This window comes from Schistocerca serialis, chromosome 8 (assembly GCF_023864345.2).
Source record: "Schistocerca serialis cubense isolate TAMUIC-IGC-003099 chromosome 8, iqSchSeri2.2, whole genome shotgun sequence".
Lineage (NCBI taxonomy): Eukaryota > Metazoa > Arthropoda > Insecta > Orthoptera > Acrididae > Schistocerca > Schistocerca serialis.
The window spans coordinates 572762830-572783488 of record NC_064645.1 but is presented as its reverse complement, the minus strand read 5'-3'; the positions used below and the strand labels follow the sequence as shown (position 1 = coordinate 572783488).

Genomic DNA, 20659 nt, shown 5'->3' with positions numbered 1-20659 from the left:
CACCGTCACTCTATTTCTCTACCATTCCACCCACGAACAGTTCGTGGGAAAAATGAATACTTAAATCTTTCCGTATGAGCTCCAATTTCTCTATTTTATTACAATGATCATTTCTTAGTATGTAGGTTGGCATCAACAAAATATTTTTGTATTCAAGAGAGAAAGTTGGTGATCGAAATTTTGTGATAATATCTCACTGCATGGAAAAATGCCTTTGGTTTAAGGGTTCCACGCCAACTCGCTTATCGTGTCCATGACTCCCTCCACTCTGCCCACTCCCTGTTTCACAATAATACAAAACAAGCTGCTCTTCCTTGGACTTTTTTGGTGTCCTCTGTCAATCCTAATCTGGTAAGCATCCCATACGTCATGCAATACCCCAGCAGAGGACGGTCAAGTGTTGTGTAGGCAATCTCTTTAGTAGATCTGTTGCACCTTGTAAGTGTTCTGCAAATAAAATATAGTCTTTGGTTTGCCTTTCCACCAACATTATGTGTGTTCCAATTTAAGTGTCTCGTAATTGTAATTCCGAGATATTTAGTTGAATTCACAGCCTCTACATTTGTGTGATGTATCATGTAAACAAAGTTTAGCAGATTCCTTTTAGTACTCATATGGATGACTCACACTTTTTGTATAGATATTTTGTCAAAACCATTTTGCAGTTGCCTTTTTTTTTAAAATGACTTCACTGGATGGTAAGTGACACAATCATCTGCAAACAGAGTAAGAGAACTGCTCAGATTGTGTCTTAAATCATTTATGTAGATTAGGAACAGCAGAGGGCTTACAACAATTTCCATGGGAATGCCAGATATCACTTCCATTTTACTTTATGAACTTCCATTGATTACTTTGAACTTTGACCTTCCTGACAGGAAATTGTGAATCCAGTCACACAATGGAGATGATACTTTGTAGTCACACAATTTGATTAGAAGCCCCGTGTGAGGAGATGTGTCAAAAGCCTTTTTGAAATCTAGAAATAGAGCATCATTTTGAGATGCTCTTTTGATTGCACTCATTACTTCATGCAAATGAAGAGCTAGTTGTGTTTGGCAAGAATGATGTTTTCTGAATCCATGACAACTGTGTGTCACTATGTGTCAGTAGATCATTTTCTTTGAAGCAATTCATAATGTTTGAACATAATATATTTTCTAATATCCAATCACAAATTGGACATCATTGGTTTTGTTCTGTAATTCATCGGGTTACTTGTATTCCCTTTCTTGAGTACTGGAGTGACCTGTACAACTTTCCAGTCTTCAAGTACACACCTTTAATCGAGAAAATGGTTGTATTATACGATTGCTAAGTGTGGAGCTACTGTGTCAGCATACTCTGAGAGGCACCTTATTGGTATACAGTCTGGACTGAGGGGCTTGCTTTGATTAAATAATTTAAGCTGCTGTGCTGTGCCGAGTGCATCTACCTTTAAGTTACTCATCTTGGCAGCTATTCTTGATTTGAATTCTGGGACATTTACTTAGTCTTCTTTGGTGAAGAAATTTCAGAAAACTTGTTTAGTAACTTTGCTGTAGTGGCCCTGTCATTGGTGATAATATTTTTTGTATCGTGCAGTGAAGGTATTGAGTGTGTTTTGCTGCTGGCCAGAATCTCACTGGATTTTCTGCCAGACTTCGAGACACTGTTTCGTTGTGGAAACTATTAAAAGCATCTTGCATTGAAGTCTGCACTAAGTTTTGAGTTTCAGTAAAGCATTGCCAATCTTGGAGATTTTATGTTCTTTTGAATTTGGCTCACTTTTTTCATTGTTTCTGCAACAATGTTTTGACCCGTTTTGTGTACCATGGGGATCAGCACCATCTTTTATTTGTTTATTTATTTGGTATGAATCTCTCAATTGCTAAAAATGCTATTTCTTTGACTTCAAGCCACATGTAGTCTGCACTTACATAGTGTGTAAGGAATGGAGACTGTCTCGTAGGAAGCTGTCAAGCGAATTTTTATCTGCATTTTTAAACCATTACATTTTGAATTTTCTTGGTGGCTTGAGGTGTTATGGTATTGAGTTGGTTAGTCTCCCTACAGTATCTTTTTGGTCACTAATCCCTATATCCATCATGATGCTTCCTATTTGCTCAGGATTGTACTATTTTTTATGGCTACCACCAACTTTAAACCAGTTTTTTCGACAACATATTGAGGATTGAAGTCACCACAAACTGTAATTAAAATGAGACTCAAATTTTCTTTTAACTCTTCAGCAACTGAATCACCTTAGTTGGGGGTCAGTAGAAAGAATCAATTATTAATTTATTCCAGTTGTTAAGTATAACAATTATCCATACTAACTTGCAGGAACTACCTACTTCAGTTTCAGTACAAGATAAACTACTTCTAACACCAGCAAACACTCAACCACAAACAATATTTAACCTGTCCTATCTGAACACTATTTGGTCCTTTGGAAAAATTTTGGCTGAACTTATCTTTGGCTTTAGCCAGCTTTTGGTTTCTAAAACAATTTGCTACTGGCGTGCAATGGTACTTTCCAGTCACTGCTGGAATGCTGCTTATTCTTCATGTTATGCTGTCCCTGTTAGTACATGTAACAAAACTGAATATTGCACTAGACTAATTTGGGACTTCTCTGTTAGATATACACTTAAGATTCCACTTAAATACTTGTAGCAAGGCAGAAACTGATGTTTTCTGTTGACATTGGCTGTTACATGAAACACATTTGTTTGGGCTAACATAATCTTCATACTGCAAATATCTGCTGAAACATTAGAGAATATGTACCTGATGACCAATGGGTGGCTGCTAAGGTTGAAAAGCTGCATAAGTATAATATTTCCTTTTTGTGAGGTAAAGGAGCAGGGAGAAGTCTGTGTGTTGTTAGTCTTGTACAAGTCTGAACAATGGATTCTAATTTATTTATCTTTAGTTCATTAGATTTTTCACTTCCTTTTGTTGGGTTTTCCAGTCATGCTTTTCCTTTTTTGTGTTGGTTTCAGTTGTAGCAAGTGAAATTTGATAGTCACACCAGTTTTATTTGTTGTTAATGCAGTTAATAATCTTCATATTGATTGTGCTTGTGTACCAAATCTTGGACTTTTGAAAATAAACAAACAACAGAAAAGTGCTCTGAAATTCCAAAACCACATAGCTCTTAATGGAAAATAATTGCTTCTTGTCAAGTATACATATATTTTTCTCTTTTTGGAAGAGAGACACCTATAATTTATAGAATTCGTAAAGATGAACCTGTGAAAAGCGTATCACTTGTTTGAATAACATTTTAGAGTGCGTAAAGAGGATCCACTTCCAAGAGTCCTTGTAAGAAAACGTGGTTATTCAAAGGTGCATAAAATATCTTGGACGATATCACTTGAACAGAAAGGATACATCAGATGTCTTTTCCAAAACTGTGGATTTCTTGCTCTCAACATGGAAGAGATGATACAACATTATGGAATCTGTAATGGGGTAAGTACTGTAATTTTGTTTCATTTAATTTTGCATTAATTAGTTAATAATAGACAGATTATCTTTACCAAAGTTGTAGATGCTGCACTTGGACCATAGCAATAAAGTGATTGAGCAATTGAGCAGAAAAGGGGATAAGTTTGTTGGTTCATCATTACCGGCACAGTAACTACAGCTATGTCATCCTATACAGGGTGCACTCTTTCCTTCTTTCGAGTCAAAGTGCATTACTAAGTTTGCTTTGCAGGATCATAATAATTTTATCACCTTTATATTCATTTTTTCTGTTAGCTTTAGAAATTTTGTTAAGCGAATTAAACATACTGCACAGAAAAACCATAGAAAGATCACAGCAGTTATGTTACTGGCTGTAAGTGTCAGCTTTGACAAACCGATGTGATAGATATCTGGAGCAGCACAGTGATTTGACAACAGTTGAAAGAAAAGAAGACTCATCTGAGTGCATTCCTCTGTGAGATATTGCTATGGTGGTGATGCTATAAACAACTAACTGTCAATTGTAATTTTAATCATATTCAGGTACTCTGGAAGTGAAGAATGGACAGCTTTAAAGATATGACGTAGAAACACATTGTATACAGAAAGCTCTGATAGAATGGAATAAAGGCACTGATTCAAACCCCTGCGCGTAGACATGGTAGGAATCACGTTCTCAGTATGAAAACTTTAGGCCTCCAACAACTGTTTCTGGCATGCAGAGAGAGTAATCTGGTATTTCAAGCAACATACTTGATTACAAACACTGCAGTCATGTCAAGATGGTACTGACAAACACAGTTGTACAATTACCTCAGTTTTGTTGAAGTAATATTGTGGGCCTGCATTAGGCTGGATGAAGAGTTGAATAACATGTAGGGTGTTGGTTGGTTTTGGGGGGAGGGCACTAAACAGCTAGTTCATCGGTCCCATGGGATTAGAGGAGGAGGAGGAAGGAAATTGGCTGTGCCCTTTCACTTTGGCGGTACCTGAAGAGATTGAGGGAAATCATGGAAAACCTAAATCAGGATAGCCGGATGCGGGCTTGAACCGTCATCCTCCCAAATTCGAGTCCAGTGTGGTAACCACCGTGCCTCCTCATTCTGTACGTGTAGGATGTGATGTGATGTAAAACTGTACACAGCCTGGAAGTTTCTTTGTACACAACAGTGCTTTACTAGGCATGGAGGTGAATGCCATTGCCTTTCTCTGAACTGCCTTACCCAGTAAACTAACGGACTAGGCGAACCTGCAATTTCAACATACACTCCGAACCACTGTGCACCTCAGTATATTTCACTGTAAAACTCAGCAGCTCTTAGTCTCGTGGTAAGTGTTGCTCCCTATAGATTGCGGGGCCCCAGGCTTGATTCCTGCCCAGCTTGGGGATTTTCATTCCCCAAAACTGTGTGTGTGTGTGTGTGTGTGTGTGTGTGTGTGTGTGTGTGTGTGTGTGTGTTTCCTCATAATTCATCTCGCTTTCATCAGCTCAACGGCATGTAATAGTAAGACTTTCGACTGGCAGCAGAAAAACCCCACAGGGGGTCTCCTTACCAATAAAGCTGTACCCTCCTTTCATTTCACATTAAAAAATGATTGCATTATTGTAAGGGAAGAAAGAAACAGTAAAACCAAGTTGGGAATATGGATTTGTAGTCTGGCACTTGTTCATCTACCCACTTAGCTGTGTATCATTGTTTGTGCCAGTGGTCAAATGAAGATGTACATGCTCTTCATCTTTGGTGTAGTCACTAGTGGCACATATATTTTTGCCTGGATTGCCAAATGGGAAAAGCAGCCATTGCTCATAGCTGTGGTAACTGTGTCACAAATTAGGACCAATATTAGGTATACTGTATTAGTCAGAGTCCTGAAGAACAGTTTTCTAGAAGCTGTGCTCCGTGCAGAGGAAGTAACTAGAAAGATGAGGGTTGAAAAGGTGTGGTTAGGGGTGGTAGCAGATTCTGTGTTCGCATCAGCGTAGATACTTTGTGGGCACAGTAAGTAGTAACTCTCAAAGTGTATCAGTCAGAGGCATACTGGATCAATTCTGAGCATCCCCTACACTGACTGCACATCTAATTTTTGAAACACTGAATAATGCAGGATACATTAGGAACATCACTCAAGCCAATTCTGTTGTTGTCCGTGCAGTGTCAGAGAGCTGCTCTTACAGAAAGTGTGTGGTTATGGATACACTTAGTTTCAGCTCCTTAGGGCAGCACGATCACCATTCCTGACTCCATTTGAGCATGTATAGGATGCAGTAAAACAGTGGCAATCCAGTCTATATTACCAGGAAAATAATGTTGAAAACTATCAACTAAAATTATATCTGATATCTTCATGATTGTGTCTATGAACGATTTACAAAGCCACATTGTAGTTTAGCAGAAGTTCAAGTTGAAACAGCAGTAAATCACAGGATTTTTATCTGACACTTTTCACTTTTTTAATATCTCACAGTGTTTTCTGATGCGAGAAATACATAGTTGCACCATGGTTCAGAACCCACACTTAACTGTAGATTCCCCCAGATCAGTAAGTCAGTTCAAAAGTTACAGGAAGGCAGTGAATAACAGGAACAATGCTTACAGCTATGGCCAAAGAAGACCAACATGCATTTAAAGATGAAACTGACAGCACGGTATACAGCTGGTACTATGCCTTGGTCAGCTGTTGAAACGGTTAATACATTGTTTCTGTTCGGTACATTTTCTCCAACAGGGCCACACCTAGTAAAGCCCTGTGATGTTCAAAACACTCTTCAGATTGTCGAATACTTAATTTTTTTATGCCAGATATTGAAATGTTTGACCATGGTTGATATTGAAATGTTTGGCCATGGTTGTATGGCAGTGTTATTACTGTGTATAAAATATGTATGTAACTTCTTTCGTGTGGAACCATTTCCTCAGAGTGTGCATTATTAATTTTTCACTAATGTACGTGAAATAGGCCAGTAGCCTTGCTGTAGTGGTAAAACCAGTTCATGTCAAATCACCGAAGTTAAGCACTGCCGAGATTGGCTAGCACTTGGAAGTGACTGTACAGGTCCACTGAGCACTGTTTGCAAGCGAGGTTCACTCAGCTCTTATGAGGCCAGTCGAGGAGCTACGTGATTCGTAAGTAGCAGCTCCAATCAAACTGACAACGGATGGGAGAGTGGTGTGCTGACCACATGTGCCTCCATGTCTGAATGCAGACACCTATCAGCTGAGAGACCTGTTCAGATGGAGTTATTTTAATATGTGAAACAGAGGTGCTACCTATCATTTGAATGTGAGCATTGAAGAAAATGCACCAAACAGAAATGATGTATTAACAGTTTCAACAGATGATCAAACCAGAGTGCCAGCTGTGTATCTTGCTGTTAGTTTCACCTTTAAATGAGTACTGCTCATCTTTGGCTGTAGCTGTAAGCCTTGTTCCCATTATTCACTCTTGCTGTGATTTGAAGGGGAGATTCTGCTGTTGATATTGTGTCATAAATAACATGAGAGTTATGAAAAAATTTTGTGGCAGAGTTGATATTGTAGGACACAAAGTGTGAGAGTTATACCACAGTTTTGCAACAGGGATTAGTTTTTTACATTTTCTTTCAAAGTTGTTCCAGTAGCTGAGGCCCAGATGCGTTCTTGTGAGTTATCAGCTCGGTGCATATGATCTTTTGGAAATAATCAGTGATCTCCCTCTATCTTATGCTCACATTTCCTGCCCCCCTCTCCCTCACCACATCGTTCCTATTTGTATTCTTCCCCCCCCCCCCCCCCCCTCCCTCCCCCCATCTAACCAAAGTGAGCACTTCTTCATCTTTGATACTGCGAAACAAATCTCTTCTGCTGCAAGCTCTTTGCTTTCCATATTTTGGGAGGAAATAGTGTGGACAAAAAGAAGAAAAAAGATGTTTGTAAACATGATCTCTAAAATGTGTGTCTTAAGAGCTGTGGGAACTTGTTCTGTAAATAAATGTGTTTCATAGTAGTGAAGATGTCCTCATGCCTCTTAAGGTGTGCCTTTCAGATCCCACTGGAGATTTTTATTTATTTTTGGTCCATACCACCACCTCCCAAAATATGGAAAGCAAAACACTTGCAATAGAAGAGATTTGTTTCACAGTATCGAAGAGGAGGAAGTGCTCATAGATCTTAAAGTATGCATTTTAGAGACCATGTTTACTAGAATTTTTCACTTCAAATGATTATTCCCGTCATATCCCTGAACATTGACCATTCCTCCTGGGACACCCTATAGAGCAAAAATGGTTCAAATGGCTCTGAGCACTATGCGACTTAACTTCTGAGGTCATCAGTTGCCTAGAACTTAGAACTACTTAAACCTAACTAACCTAAGGACATCACACTCATCCATGCCCGAGGCAGGATTCGAACCTGCGACAGTAGCGGTCGCTCGGTTCCAGACTGTAGCGCCTAGAGCCGCACGGCCACTCCGGCCGGCCCTATAGAGCACAATGGAACATTTTTGTTTCATTTGATGTCTCCAATATTAGCAAGATAGAAACCCACATTTATGCTTTCATGTATAAAGTTGTTATATTTCATCAAAATAACCTCACAGCGCCACACCACCACAAAACTTGTGAATAAAATGGCGATTGGCCGCCGTCTCGAAGCTAACAAGGGGAGGCCGCCAATTGTGAAATTCAGATTCGATTCATACTGCGCATAATAAAAGCTCATGGCCAGAGGTATAATGTGGCAAAGCACCAAGATGCACTTCTCAGCCGTTGTCAAGAAAATCGACAGTTAAAAGAAACCGTTGCGATGAAATACTCTCTACGATTAATAATTTTCCAGAGTGTCCTGGCGCAGCGGTAGGCGCTCGGGTTCGTAATCTGAAGGTCGCTGGATCGAATCGCGCGCCATGCAACTTTTTTATATATATATAAAATGTAGGCTGGCAGTGGCAAGGAAAGCGTTTCTGAAGAAGAGAAATTTGTTAACATCCAGTATTGATTTAAGTGTCAGGAAGTCATTTCTGAAAGTATTCGTATGGAGTGTAGCCGTGTATGGAAGTGAAACGTGGACGATAAATAGTTTGGACAAGAAGAGAATAGAAGCTTTCGAAATGTGGTGCTACAGAAGAATGCTGAAGATTAGATGGGTAGATCACATAACTAATGAGGAGGTATTGAATAGGATTGGGGAGGAGAGAAGTTTGTGGCACAACTTGACCAGAAGAAGGGATCGGTTGGTAGGACATGTTCTGAGGCATCAAGGGATCACCAATTTAGTATTGGAAGGCAGCGTGGAGGGTAAAAATCGTAGAGGGAGACCAAGAGATGAATACACTAAGCAGATTCAGAAGGATGTAGGTTGCAGTAGGTACTGGGAGATGAAAAAGCTTGCACAGGATAGAGTAGCATGGAGAGCTGCATCAAACCAGTCCCAGGACTGAAGACCATAACAACAACAACAATATTTTGCTTATGCATGTTGGTGAAGGCGGATCGCTCTCCAATTGTACCGCCTCCATTTTTCCGTTTGTTTAACAGGGTGTACCAAAGCTCTCCCGTCCGCACTGATTTCCGACGGTGTTTTAAGTTGCACTAGGGACCGCATCTACCTTCTTTCGAAGTTAGCAGGCAACTACGCTGTTATGCGGCGGCTCGTTTCGGCCCATTCAACATCTGTCCTTCAAGTGTAACGAGCGAGTAACGGAGTTTATATTTCATACCTGCCACAGCAAATTTGTGTTTGTGGGGTCTCTATTCTAATTCGAACGTTTGACTTACGCTATACGTATCGTTTCGGAATATCGTTTCTACGTCTTCCGTTAACTATACGTGGTTAACATTATGGAGACAATTAATAACATTTGTGAAATACAACTTTGTTTGCGGAAAACATAATGATGTTCGAAGTCGCCAGTTTTTCCACGACAAACGACTTTCAACAACTTATTATATTCATAATTGTTGCAACAGATTGCCGGGAATTATTTATATATATATATATATATATATATATATATATATATATATATATGAATTACAAAAAACAAATACTAAAAAAAAAGTTTGCATGGCGCGAGATTCGAACCGGCGACCTTCGGATTACGAACCCGGGCGCTTACCGCTGCACCACAACGCTGTAGAAAATTATTAATCATAGAGAGTATTTCATCGCAACGGTTTCTTTTAACTGTCAATTTTCTCGACAACGGCTGAGAAGTGGATCTTGGTGCTTTGCCACATTACACCTCTGGCCATGAGCTTTTATTATGCGCAGTATGAATCGAATCTGAATTTCACAATTGGCGGCCTCCCCTTGTAAGTGTCTTACCTTTCTGACATCAAAATAATTTACTAATCCAAAAAGCTGTTCTTTGTGAGGATCTACTGTGAGCAGAAATGGTTCTTTGATTGAAAAAACTGACTCGGATTAGGTACAAGAATGTTCAGTTTAAGTACTTCCATTTGAGCACTGGACTGCGCCTCACACTTGCTCTCTTCAGCTGTCTGGTGAAATTAATGTTTTAGTTAATTAAATTTACGAAAGGTGTGAATTTGAGTTAAAGACATAAGGTTTGCACTAACTTTATACTTATTATTGTACTCCAAAATTTACACATTTGAAAATGGTATGAAAGGTGCAATATCTATTAGATGAATGAAGTACCAACTTACTGTACCTCACTAAGAGTTAAATTCATTTCATAAACAGCGCAAGATACACCACAGTTAAATAATAGCCAGTCTGCTACACATTTGACAAGAAGGTCCAAGCAACCACACTGTTCCAATGAGGAGGGAGAAAAAACCACCTAAGTGTAGCTGATGTATCAGAGAATAAGCAGAAATCAATCAATGTGTTACTGATTCAAAAGCAAAACTGTGTGCTATTAACCCACATGTGAATAAATGAAACCCTGGAAGATGGCCGAGTAAAGCAGACACCTTTCAATTGCATAATTGTATTAAATAATTAAACTTTCATTCCAGTCGAAACTGATGTCTGTCATCAACATCAGAATGAAGTGTGATCCCCTCGGGCACAAATACACTTTTGTATTTGTTTGGGCAGAAGCCTCCAAATGCCATCTTGAGGTGTTTATTGCCTTGCCTGAAACACATGCTATGTCAATTCATGTAACAACTGGCAGGAGGCTGGTATGAAAGTATGTCTTCTTATCACATTCCAGACGTGCATTATGGGCAATGAATTGGGGGGCCAGGGAGGCCAGTCAAGGATCCTAGTTCTCTTTTTGATTGATGCGTTTGTGTGCATAGATGTAGTACCAATAAAGACACTTGCTGGTATTGTAAAACCATGTATTTGGAGTGTACTAAAATAGCTCTGTGTTTGTAAAACTGAAGATCATATCATATATTTAAAAACAAAGATGATGTGACTTACCATACGAAAGTGCTGGCAGGTCGATAGAAATACAAACAGACACAGACATACATACACACAAAATTCAAGCTTTCGCAACAAACTGTTGCTTCATCAGGAAAGAGGGAAAGAGAGGGAAAGACGAAAGGAAGTGGGTTTTAAGGGAGAGGGTAAGGAGTCATTCCAATCCCGGGAGCGGAAAGACTTACCTTAGGGGTAAAAAAGGACGGGTATAGACACACACACACACACACACACACACACACACACACACACACACACACACACACACACGTATATGTGTGGATGGATATGTGTGTGTGTGCGCGAGTGTATACCCGTCCTTTTTTCCCCCTAAGGTAAGTCTTTCCGCTCCTGGGATTGGAATGACTCCTTACCCTCTCCCTTAAAACCCACTTCCTTTCGTCTTTCCCTCTCCTTCCCTCTTTCCTGATGAGGCAACAGTTTGTTGCGAAAGCTTGAATTTTGTGTGTATGTATGTGTCTGTTTGTCTTTCTATCGACCTGCCAGCGCTTTCGTATGGTAAGTCACATCATCTTTGTTTTTAAATATATTTTTCCCGCGTGGAATGTTTCCCTCTATTATACTGAAGATCATATCAGCTACCCATGACCGCTGACAGATTGTTGCGATTAAGTTTTGCAACAGCAGCAGCAGCAGCAGCGGCAGGAAAAGGCGATGTTGCAACATTCAACTTACACCTGTTTGTTTTGTTCCACTCTTTTGTTGTTTAACTGTAAGGAAAACTAATGCCAGCTAGGAAAATTTCAAATGATGTAAGCTGAAGATGAAGTAAATTTTAAAAGTGGTTCACCGCACAGGACTTCCACTGCGCTGTAGTTGGCAGCCAGTTTGAATTTCACAATTCACAGTGTGTACAGGTAAACAAAAGTGCATTTCCTCCTAAGCAATCCTATAAGGAAGGAGACTTGTCCCACAGTTAAACGATTCCACAGATTTGGTTAAAGTTGACAGTGGCAGAACATTTTACGAAAAAAATAAGATTGTAACAGTGCACATGAAATAGTTTGTAAGATGATCGGATAGTTTATAACACTCTCCTGTAAATATTGTTAGCGGAATACTAACAAAGTCACAAGTTTACAGTTTCACACGAGTTGTTCAGGAGAAATGGTATTTCACAGTTCCAAGCTCCTTACAAACATACTTATTGCACTGAAGTGTAGACTGTCACATTAACCAACCCATAAATGTGAGCATTAGGTCAGTAATATGCAGACTTTAACACAACTCAACATACTGATGCTATCTGAATAGGCACTAGTCGCAAACTTTTAACACAAACCGATATAGAGATTTTAACTGTGTGGGACTTGGATGTGGCCTGTCACATGGTCTGGCATAGAGATGTTAACTGTACGTTGGCCAACTGCAGAGTTGCAATTTTGGGAGGGACGTCGCTGTAAAAAGACAGGCATCAGAACATGGTGTGAATTCTGAAACTACATAATGCTTTGAAGTTATGTTAGGTTACATTTTACTACTTGCCACAAACTCTAAGACTTCATCATTGTTGCTTTGTGAAAAATGTTTGTTTAGTAATTCACAAAAGTGCATGAAACATTATTACTACGCAGTTTTTGGACTCCCCAATTTATGAGTTTGGCATCCATCTTCAAATTAATATTTATATTTTTAATTATTTGACATCTTAATTAGTGACAGGATTAATTAATAAGAGGATTCTGTGTTTCAGAAAAAAGTCAGCAATAAAATTATATTGTACAAACTCAGGATCTTGCAGCCATTAAAGCAATATAGGTGATTGAAATTAGGAGGATCTGAACTTTTGATGTCAGTGATTTCATAAGTTATTTAGTTTTAATTAATTCCAAATATGTTCTTGACAACTTGGGAATGCCTGGTTTTGGGTGATTGGTAACAGTAACTCCCCTGATGCTTCGTAGCTCACAATGTTTTTTTCTGTTACATGATGTTGTAAATTTAAATGAGATTTTGTATCAATAACAATTTTACGTATTTTTGTGCGGATGGTATATCACATGTGTTCCTGCATTATGTATAGCTTGGGAAAAAAGTTATTCATGGAGCAGAAAATGTAACAGGCGGATCAAATCCCAACTTGCTATGTTTTAATTTACTAGTGAAAATTGGGGGTAGATGTACTGGGAATAGATGCTGGAATCTATGCACCAGCATGTTGGAGTGTTTCCCTTCTGCAGTTTATAATCGCTATAAGAGGGTGGACCAGAGAATATATTGGGAACTCTTGCAGCAATATTCTGTAAATCTTCACTCTCCCCTCGACTGTGGAACTACTGTGAAATCACCATTGCACAATGGCCTACCAACCAACCAAGAGAATATATTGGGAACTCTTGCAGCAATATTCTGTAAATCTTCACTCTCCCCTCGACTGTGGAACAACTGTGAAATCACCATTGTACAATGGCCTACCAACCAAGTCAACCGAAGTTTTATAGTCATTGCTAGAGGCTCAGTATTCCTGTTGCACTTGGCAGTATTACTATCTAGAGTATAGTGCAATGAAAGAAAATCATGAAACTTCCTGACAGATTAAAACTGTGTGCCTGACTGAGATTTGAGCTCTGGACATTTGTCTTTCAAGGGCAAGTGCTCTACCAACTGAGCTACCCAAGCGGGACCCAAGACCCACCCTCACAGCTTTACTTCTGCCAGTATCTTGTCTTCTACCTTCCATACTTTGTAGAAGTTCTCTTGTGAAACTAGCAAGAAACTTCTATGATGTTTGGTAGGTAGGAGACAAGGCACTGGCAGAAGTAAAGCTGTGGGGATGGGTCTTGAGTCATGCTTGGGTAGCTCAGTCAGTGGAGCAGTTGGCCATGAAAGGCAAAGGTCCCGATTTCAAGTCTCAGTCCGGCACAAAATTTTAACTCCCAAGTAGTTTCATATTGGCACACACTCCATTGCAGAGTGAAAGTTTAAAGTTAAACTTTTGAGTGGTTTAGGACATGGTGATACTTTTCAGTGGTTTAGAATGTGGTGATACGAAGCCTAGCCAATTATTAAGAAAGATGCAGGGCTTTGTAGGTACTAATGTGTTGGACAAGATATTAAAAACACTTTGGCTTGACAAACTTTCTAGTAATATTTGAAATATTTTAGTTACATCTGACGAAACATTGGATAAGATAGCTCAAATAGGTGTAGTTAAAATGCACTGTGTTGAGGAGGTTAAAACTGCACCAGTTCAGTCCATTCCATCAACATCATTGTCCCTGTCAGGCCAGGTTCTTCAATTAAGATTTGGAAAATGAGATTAAGATGCTTCGAAAACCAAGTAGGCAAATATTGTGTAGTGGAAGTAGAAGCAGAGCAAAATTCGATAGAAATGGTAAATATTGCTATTATCTTTTCAAATTTATCACAAAATGTAAGCCCAAAAATGTGTCCAGCCTTGCCAAAGGCAAAATAAGGAAAACAAGAAAGGACAGACACAACAGCAGCTGAGTGTTCTATGCCATTAGCAACCAATATTGCCTATTGTTAAAGATCGAAATTTTAAATGGTAGATAGTAGTACAGATTTGGCTGTTCTACAAGTTTTAAAAGCAAGGAAATTCAAACCTCTGAACCTCTTTATGCCATATATGGGTCAGAGATATAAAACTTATGCTAACTATTCGTTCAGGGCTCAAACACAGTTTTGAATAGGCATTCACTGTAGGTGACGTATCGAAAGGCATACTGGGGGCTGATTTCCTTCATCATTATGGTTTACTCATTGGTTTCAAAATTAAAAAGTTGATAGACAACATCACCAAATTAAAAATTTCAGCAGAGGTAACCACACTACTGTGAATGCTAAAGATTCAGTAAGCTGTGACTCTTCAAGCTTACCTGGCATATATGTTGTAAATAGTCTTCACACGTTTGCCGCCAGGTGACATTGTGCAAATTCCACAATATTTCCTTGAAGCAACTGTCCAACAACTTCAGTTGGTTGAACTTTGTTGGTGACTAGGTGTGACCGATGGTATCTGCACACTGATATCTCTCTGTATAGAACACGTACGTGAAGAATGCTCAGGTGCAGAAATCATGCATGCGCAGTGATTTGCAGAGAAATGGCACCATACTAACGCCCTCTGCCGAAAATCGTAGAGTGGCCCTTATTCGCAGGGACTGTACGCTGTGTTTACTAACAGTGTGGCCTGATGTTATTCACTAAAAGACTTAACTAGACCAGTGTTATGATATGTCTGTTATTGAAAATCTTGATTTTTCTCATCGTGATTTAATAGTAGCCTATGCAGGGTTCCAGGCTGTGCTCGGTTGAAGTCTCACATCCCTGTCAATGAGATTATCAGCTGTACGGGTATCGATGGCTTCCTTAATGATGCAGTCCCAGAAAGTTGATACCAGGGATAAAACTTCTGTCTTTTCGTAAGTCATGTGATGCAGTGTATTCAGACAGTGTTCTGCAACGGCCAACTTCTCTGGTTGGCGAAGGTGGGTATGATGCTGATGTTTATCGCAGCATTCCTGCACTGTCTGACATGTCTGGCCTGTAAATTCTGCCCCACGTTGACAAGGAATCCTAGACACACAATGTTTTCTCAGGCTAAGATCATCCTTAACCAAACCCAGCAGGTTCTTCAGTTTTGCATATGGTTGAAAAACACATGTCATGTATTCTAAGGACTCTTCTGATTCTTCTTGTCAATATGGCAAGAAGGTCAAAGTGGTGGGTGTCTTTGTATCTTCATTCTGCTGCATAGATTGAACTCGCTTGGTCCTCAATGCATTTGCATATCTGTCTATCAGAATAACCATTTTGTTGGAACACTGTCTTCAGATGTTGTATCACACTTGACAGGCTTTCGGGATCAGATACCACATGCACTCTGTGAACTAACAATGTTCTACCGCATTGTGCAGGGTGATGGAAGCTTGTGGCTTGCAAATATAGATTGTATGTGTTGGCTTGCGGTAGACACTGTGTCCCAAGGTTCCATCTGCTTTCCTTCGCACCAAAACATCAAGAAAAGATAAAGTACCATCTTCTTCCACTTCCATTGGGAAGTTTATATTCAAATGGAATGAATTTAAATGCTGAAGAAACGTAAATAGAGCATCAAGTCCATGTGGCCACATCACAAATGTATCATCCACATACCGCAGGAAACAAGAGGGTTTGAGAGTGGCTGCCTGTAATGCTTTTTCTTCGAAGTCGTCCATAAAATAATTAGCCACCACAGGATACAAAGGGCTTCCCATGGCAACACCATCCACTTGGTCAAAATATTGGTCATGAAATAAGAAGTATGTTGAAGTAAACATGTGTTTAAATAATGCCACTATGTTGTCCTCCTCAAACTTGTTGCTAATGAGATCTAAAGAGTCCTGCAAGAGCACCTTTGTAGATACACAACATAAAAGCTTGCTAAGAAATCCAATGATTGCAATGTAAGAGTTTTCAGGCAACCTATGAAATCCTCGAGAGTTTCGAATAAGTAAGCTCACTCTATGCAACTTGTCAGTTTTCCAAACTTTTGGAGAAATTTCCTGAACTAACAAACCCATTCATAGCATCACACAAATAGTGCTCCAGAAGTATACAGTAAGGCTTGTAGATGGGACCCACATAAATTGCAAATTGCTAAAAAAGAATTTCAGTTTCTGTTAAATAATGGTGCTGTATGTCCATAACAAACTCAATGGGCCAGTTCACTACACTTTGTTATGAAGACAAATGGCGTGTGTTAACTTTGTGGAGGTTATCACAGATTGAATAATACGTCTCTCCCAGACAGATGTTCAGTTCCAAAAGCTGTTGGCATAAATTTTATGCTTCAAAATAAAAAGATACTCTCAAGCATTGATATACTCAGAGTCTATCACCTACCTCCATTAACTGAAGATGATAAACCAAAATCAGCTATTATTACACCTTTTGTCTTCATGTATTTAATTATTGCCCTTCGAACTTTGCAGTGCATCCAACACATTTCAAAAGTTTTTAACAGCATTATAAAAGAACTAGATTTCTGTTTTCTGTATTTTGATGACATTTTAATAGCGTTTGAATCTCCAGAGCAACATGTTGAACATCTAAATTTACTCGTTAAACAGTTGAATAAGTATGGTCTCATAATGAGTTTTGGAAAATTGGTATTTGGTGTACAACAGCTGACATTCTTAGAACATTTAATTACACCTTCAGGAACAAAGCTGGATCCAGAAAGGTTTGCGGCAATAACAAACTACAAATGACCCGAAACAGTTCATGAACAGAGCATTCTTAGAGATAATCAATTTCTATTGTTGACATTTGGAACATGGTATTGAAAACAAACTTTTGTTGAACGATTACTTAAAAGGAACAACAAAAAATGACCAAAGGCATACTGACTGGACAGAAGAAACAATTGCTCATTTCCAAAAATGTAAACATCATTTTGCAAATACCTTATTTTGGGCATTTCCTGGTTTGTACAATCAAATTGCATTATTTGTCAATGCACCAGATTTTGCAGTAGGTGCTGCATTGAGACAGTGGCAAGATAAACGATGGAGACTGACTGATTTTTATTTATTTATTTTTTCAGAAAAGTTCACAGTGTCCAGTAGTAGTATTCCATAGATGACAGAGAGTTGCTGAGTATATACACACGTGGATGTCAATTGTCTTTTAGAAAGAAGAGTCTTGATTTTTTATGCTGACCATGCTCCTCTAACATACACACCTAAGCAAAAGAATGAGAAAGCAATGACAACCCAATTAAGTTATCTCCAGTATATTTTGCAGTTTACTACAGATCTACAGCTTATGTGTGGCAAACATAGCTTATCAAGGCTTGAGGAATTAGTTCTGGTTAACTGTGAAGATATAGCCCAAGCACAAGAAGATGGCGAAGAGCTTCATCAACTAGAGTCCATCTTTCATACATCACTGAAATTAAAATACCATGTGACACATGGGGGAAAACAATTATTGTGTGATGTGTTGAAACACACTGTTTGCCCTTATATTCCTTAACCATTTAGATATCCCATTTTCCAACACTGTGATAATTTAGCTCATCCAGGTGTTGAGACGACTCTAAACATGATCTCATCAAGTTTTGTCTGGATGAATATGAAAAAAAAGAATGTCCGAAATTGGGTGAAAATATGTACTGCATGGTGGAAAACAAAATGTTACAACATGTGCAAGAGCTATTAAGACACTTTCCGAGTAATGATGAATGATTCAAAATAATTCACTTTGAGTTGATAGGACCAGTGCCTCCTTCTACTGACTATACTTATTGTTTAACATGCATCAGTAGTGTTGCAAACTGGCTGGAGTTAGTACCTCTTCAGGACATACAACCACAAGCAGAAGCACAAGCATTTTTCAGTTGCTGGATCACTAGATTTTGAACACCATACCAAGTAGCGACTGACCATGGAAGACAGTTTAACTCGGACCTACTCGAAGCACTGTCAAAAATATGTGAATGTAACCAAAACCAAACTATAGCATATCATCCTCAATTAAATGGAAAAACTGAAAGGTTTCATTGCAAACTTAAAGCAGCCATCGGTGCCCTTGCAACTGCTTAAGGACTTAAGTAATACCTTTAATCCATCTTGGTCTTTGATGATGTTCCATCAGAGAGAACTCAAATGCTACATTGCCCAGGGGACTCAGATCTCTTTTGTTAGTTCATGCTTGACCAACATGAAGCCCAACACCATGCAGGGCCCAACACCATGCAAGGCTACTTCCCTTCCCATGCTGCAAGTCTGTCTTTGTGCTATTCTTTTTTCCTCTCTGCTTTTCCATTGGATAGTCTTCTTGGTGCTGATTGTGCTTGAATCTGGTGTGTGATTTTGGACATTCATTTTTTTCCCTCTGGCATTCTGCACTTTTTCATTCTGAGATATATGATCCCCTTGTTGGGTTTTACTTGCTACTCCTTTCCTTTTTCCAGATTTTACAGAAGTGTGGGGATTGTGCGGGGAAGTTTGTCTGGCATGGCATGTTTTTCATTTATCATTCCTTTCTTTCTTTGCACCCTTCTTTTCTTTCTTTGCACCCTTCCTTTCTTTCATTGCGCCCTTCCTTTCTTGTAAAGGGACCATGCTTAAAACCCAGCATGGAGGCTGCCCGCTGATAGCCCCATCACCACGCAGGGATCACACTGTTGGTGCCTGAGCTGGAAACTCCCCACGAAAGCTGAGGAGAGTATGCCCATCATGGGTAGGCCACAGGAACTCCAGACAATGGTTTACTGATCAGGTAACCACTGGATGGTGCCCATGGGAAGAGCCCCTGTTTGGAGTGGAAGGTACCATGACAGAAGATTCACACATAACACAAATTAAACTTTCTTCTGATGGTGGCCACAGTTGTTTCCTTCCCTGGCTATGAAGGGGGAAGAGGGAGAGGCAAGATGTCTGGGAGTAAAATATTTCACCCAATACCTGCATGTACTTGAACTGATGGGGATACTTTAACTGCAATGATACATTATTTTTGTCAAAAACATTGAAGACAAATTTTTGGAAGTTGAACGTCTGGGAAAAATATGAAATGGTTCTCTATTAATTGAAATTCCTCTGCTACACAATCTACAGCTGTTCAAGCTTGTGATTATCTAAGTGACATACCTGTGACCATTGCCCCACACAAAACTTTGAACATGGTCCAAGGTGATGAGGCATACATTTTACCACATGTGTACTAAAAGTGCCCAGGGACAATCGTATGGATACAGTCACATTTATCTTAGCCTTTGAAGGGAATGTCCTCCTGGAGAAAGTTAAGGGCATGGCGCATGGAAGTGATTTGAAATCTTATGTCCCACCACATATGAGATGCCTGAGATGTTTAGGCTTTGGGCATATGTCATCCTACTCTGTGGTGTACCCAAAATGTGGCAACTGTGGATGATCACTCCACAAAGGCAGTCCTTGTGAACACCTACCACTTGTGTGTCAACTGCATGAACATCACCCTCCACATTTGCCAGTTTGCCCAGTTTTCAAGAAAGAACAGAATATCCAGAGACACAGATCTACTAATCGTCTTTTGCATACTCAGGTGTGGAAGAAGTATGAATGCATACATCCTGTGGATATGACAATCAGTTATGCAAACGTGACGACCATGGGCCACCCCTACCTTATCCTTCCCCCAACAAGATTTCCCACCACCCTCCTCTCCTGTGGTTCCCATTGCATCTTCTTTGGGAACCAATTCTTGCTTGCAGCCAGAGGAGCATTCTCCTCCTTCACGATTTGCAATGGCAGGGCGTTCTCTTGGGACCTCTATCCCTGGCAACCCCCAGATGGAAGTCTGACACCAAACATAGCTGAATGAGCCACAACCTGTGAGTTCCTGGGCTGTCCAATCTTCATCTGTCCCCACTCTCAATGCGGGTAGTCTCTTGAACGAACCTTGCCCACCAAACTTTACAAAGGAAAAGAAGAAGAAGAAAAATAAGAATCAGAACAAGGCTCCCCTGGCACCCCCAGGAAGTGCAAGCCCCCCCCCCCCCCCCCCCCCCCTCTTTTCCCATGCAGTCAGATTGTGAGGTGATGTTCGTGGACGTGGTTCCATGCCCACTGGTGACAGGCTGTGACCCTGTGGTGTGACTGGTCCTCTTAGCTCCTTCACGTCAAACCAGGTCACCAGTCATGTGATCATTATAATAGGTACTACTGTTACCTGCCGGAACTGCAACTTATTTCCTCTTTTTCTGTGGTTCCATTGCTCTCCAAGAAACCCAGTTCACTGATGACCATTTTTAAATGCTCCATAGTTATCATGGGTTCTGTCAGTTTCCTGCTGGTCCTGAGAGGGTATCT

General features: G+C 39.8%; 1 protein-coding gene across 1 annotated transcript in view; it reads left to right on the top strand.

Moving 5' to 3' along the window:
* LOC126417128 (uncharacterized) overlaps positions 1–20659 on the top strand; it is a 319349-nt gene that overhangs the window by 55136 nt on the left and 243554 nt on the right. Inside the window, exon 7 of the mRNA XM_050085024.1 lies at positions 3276–3459. Coding sequence (XP_049940981.1) covers positions 3276–3459 — 184 coding nt within the window. The remainder of the gene's footprint in view (positions 1–3275; positions 3460–20659) is intronic.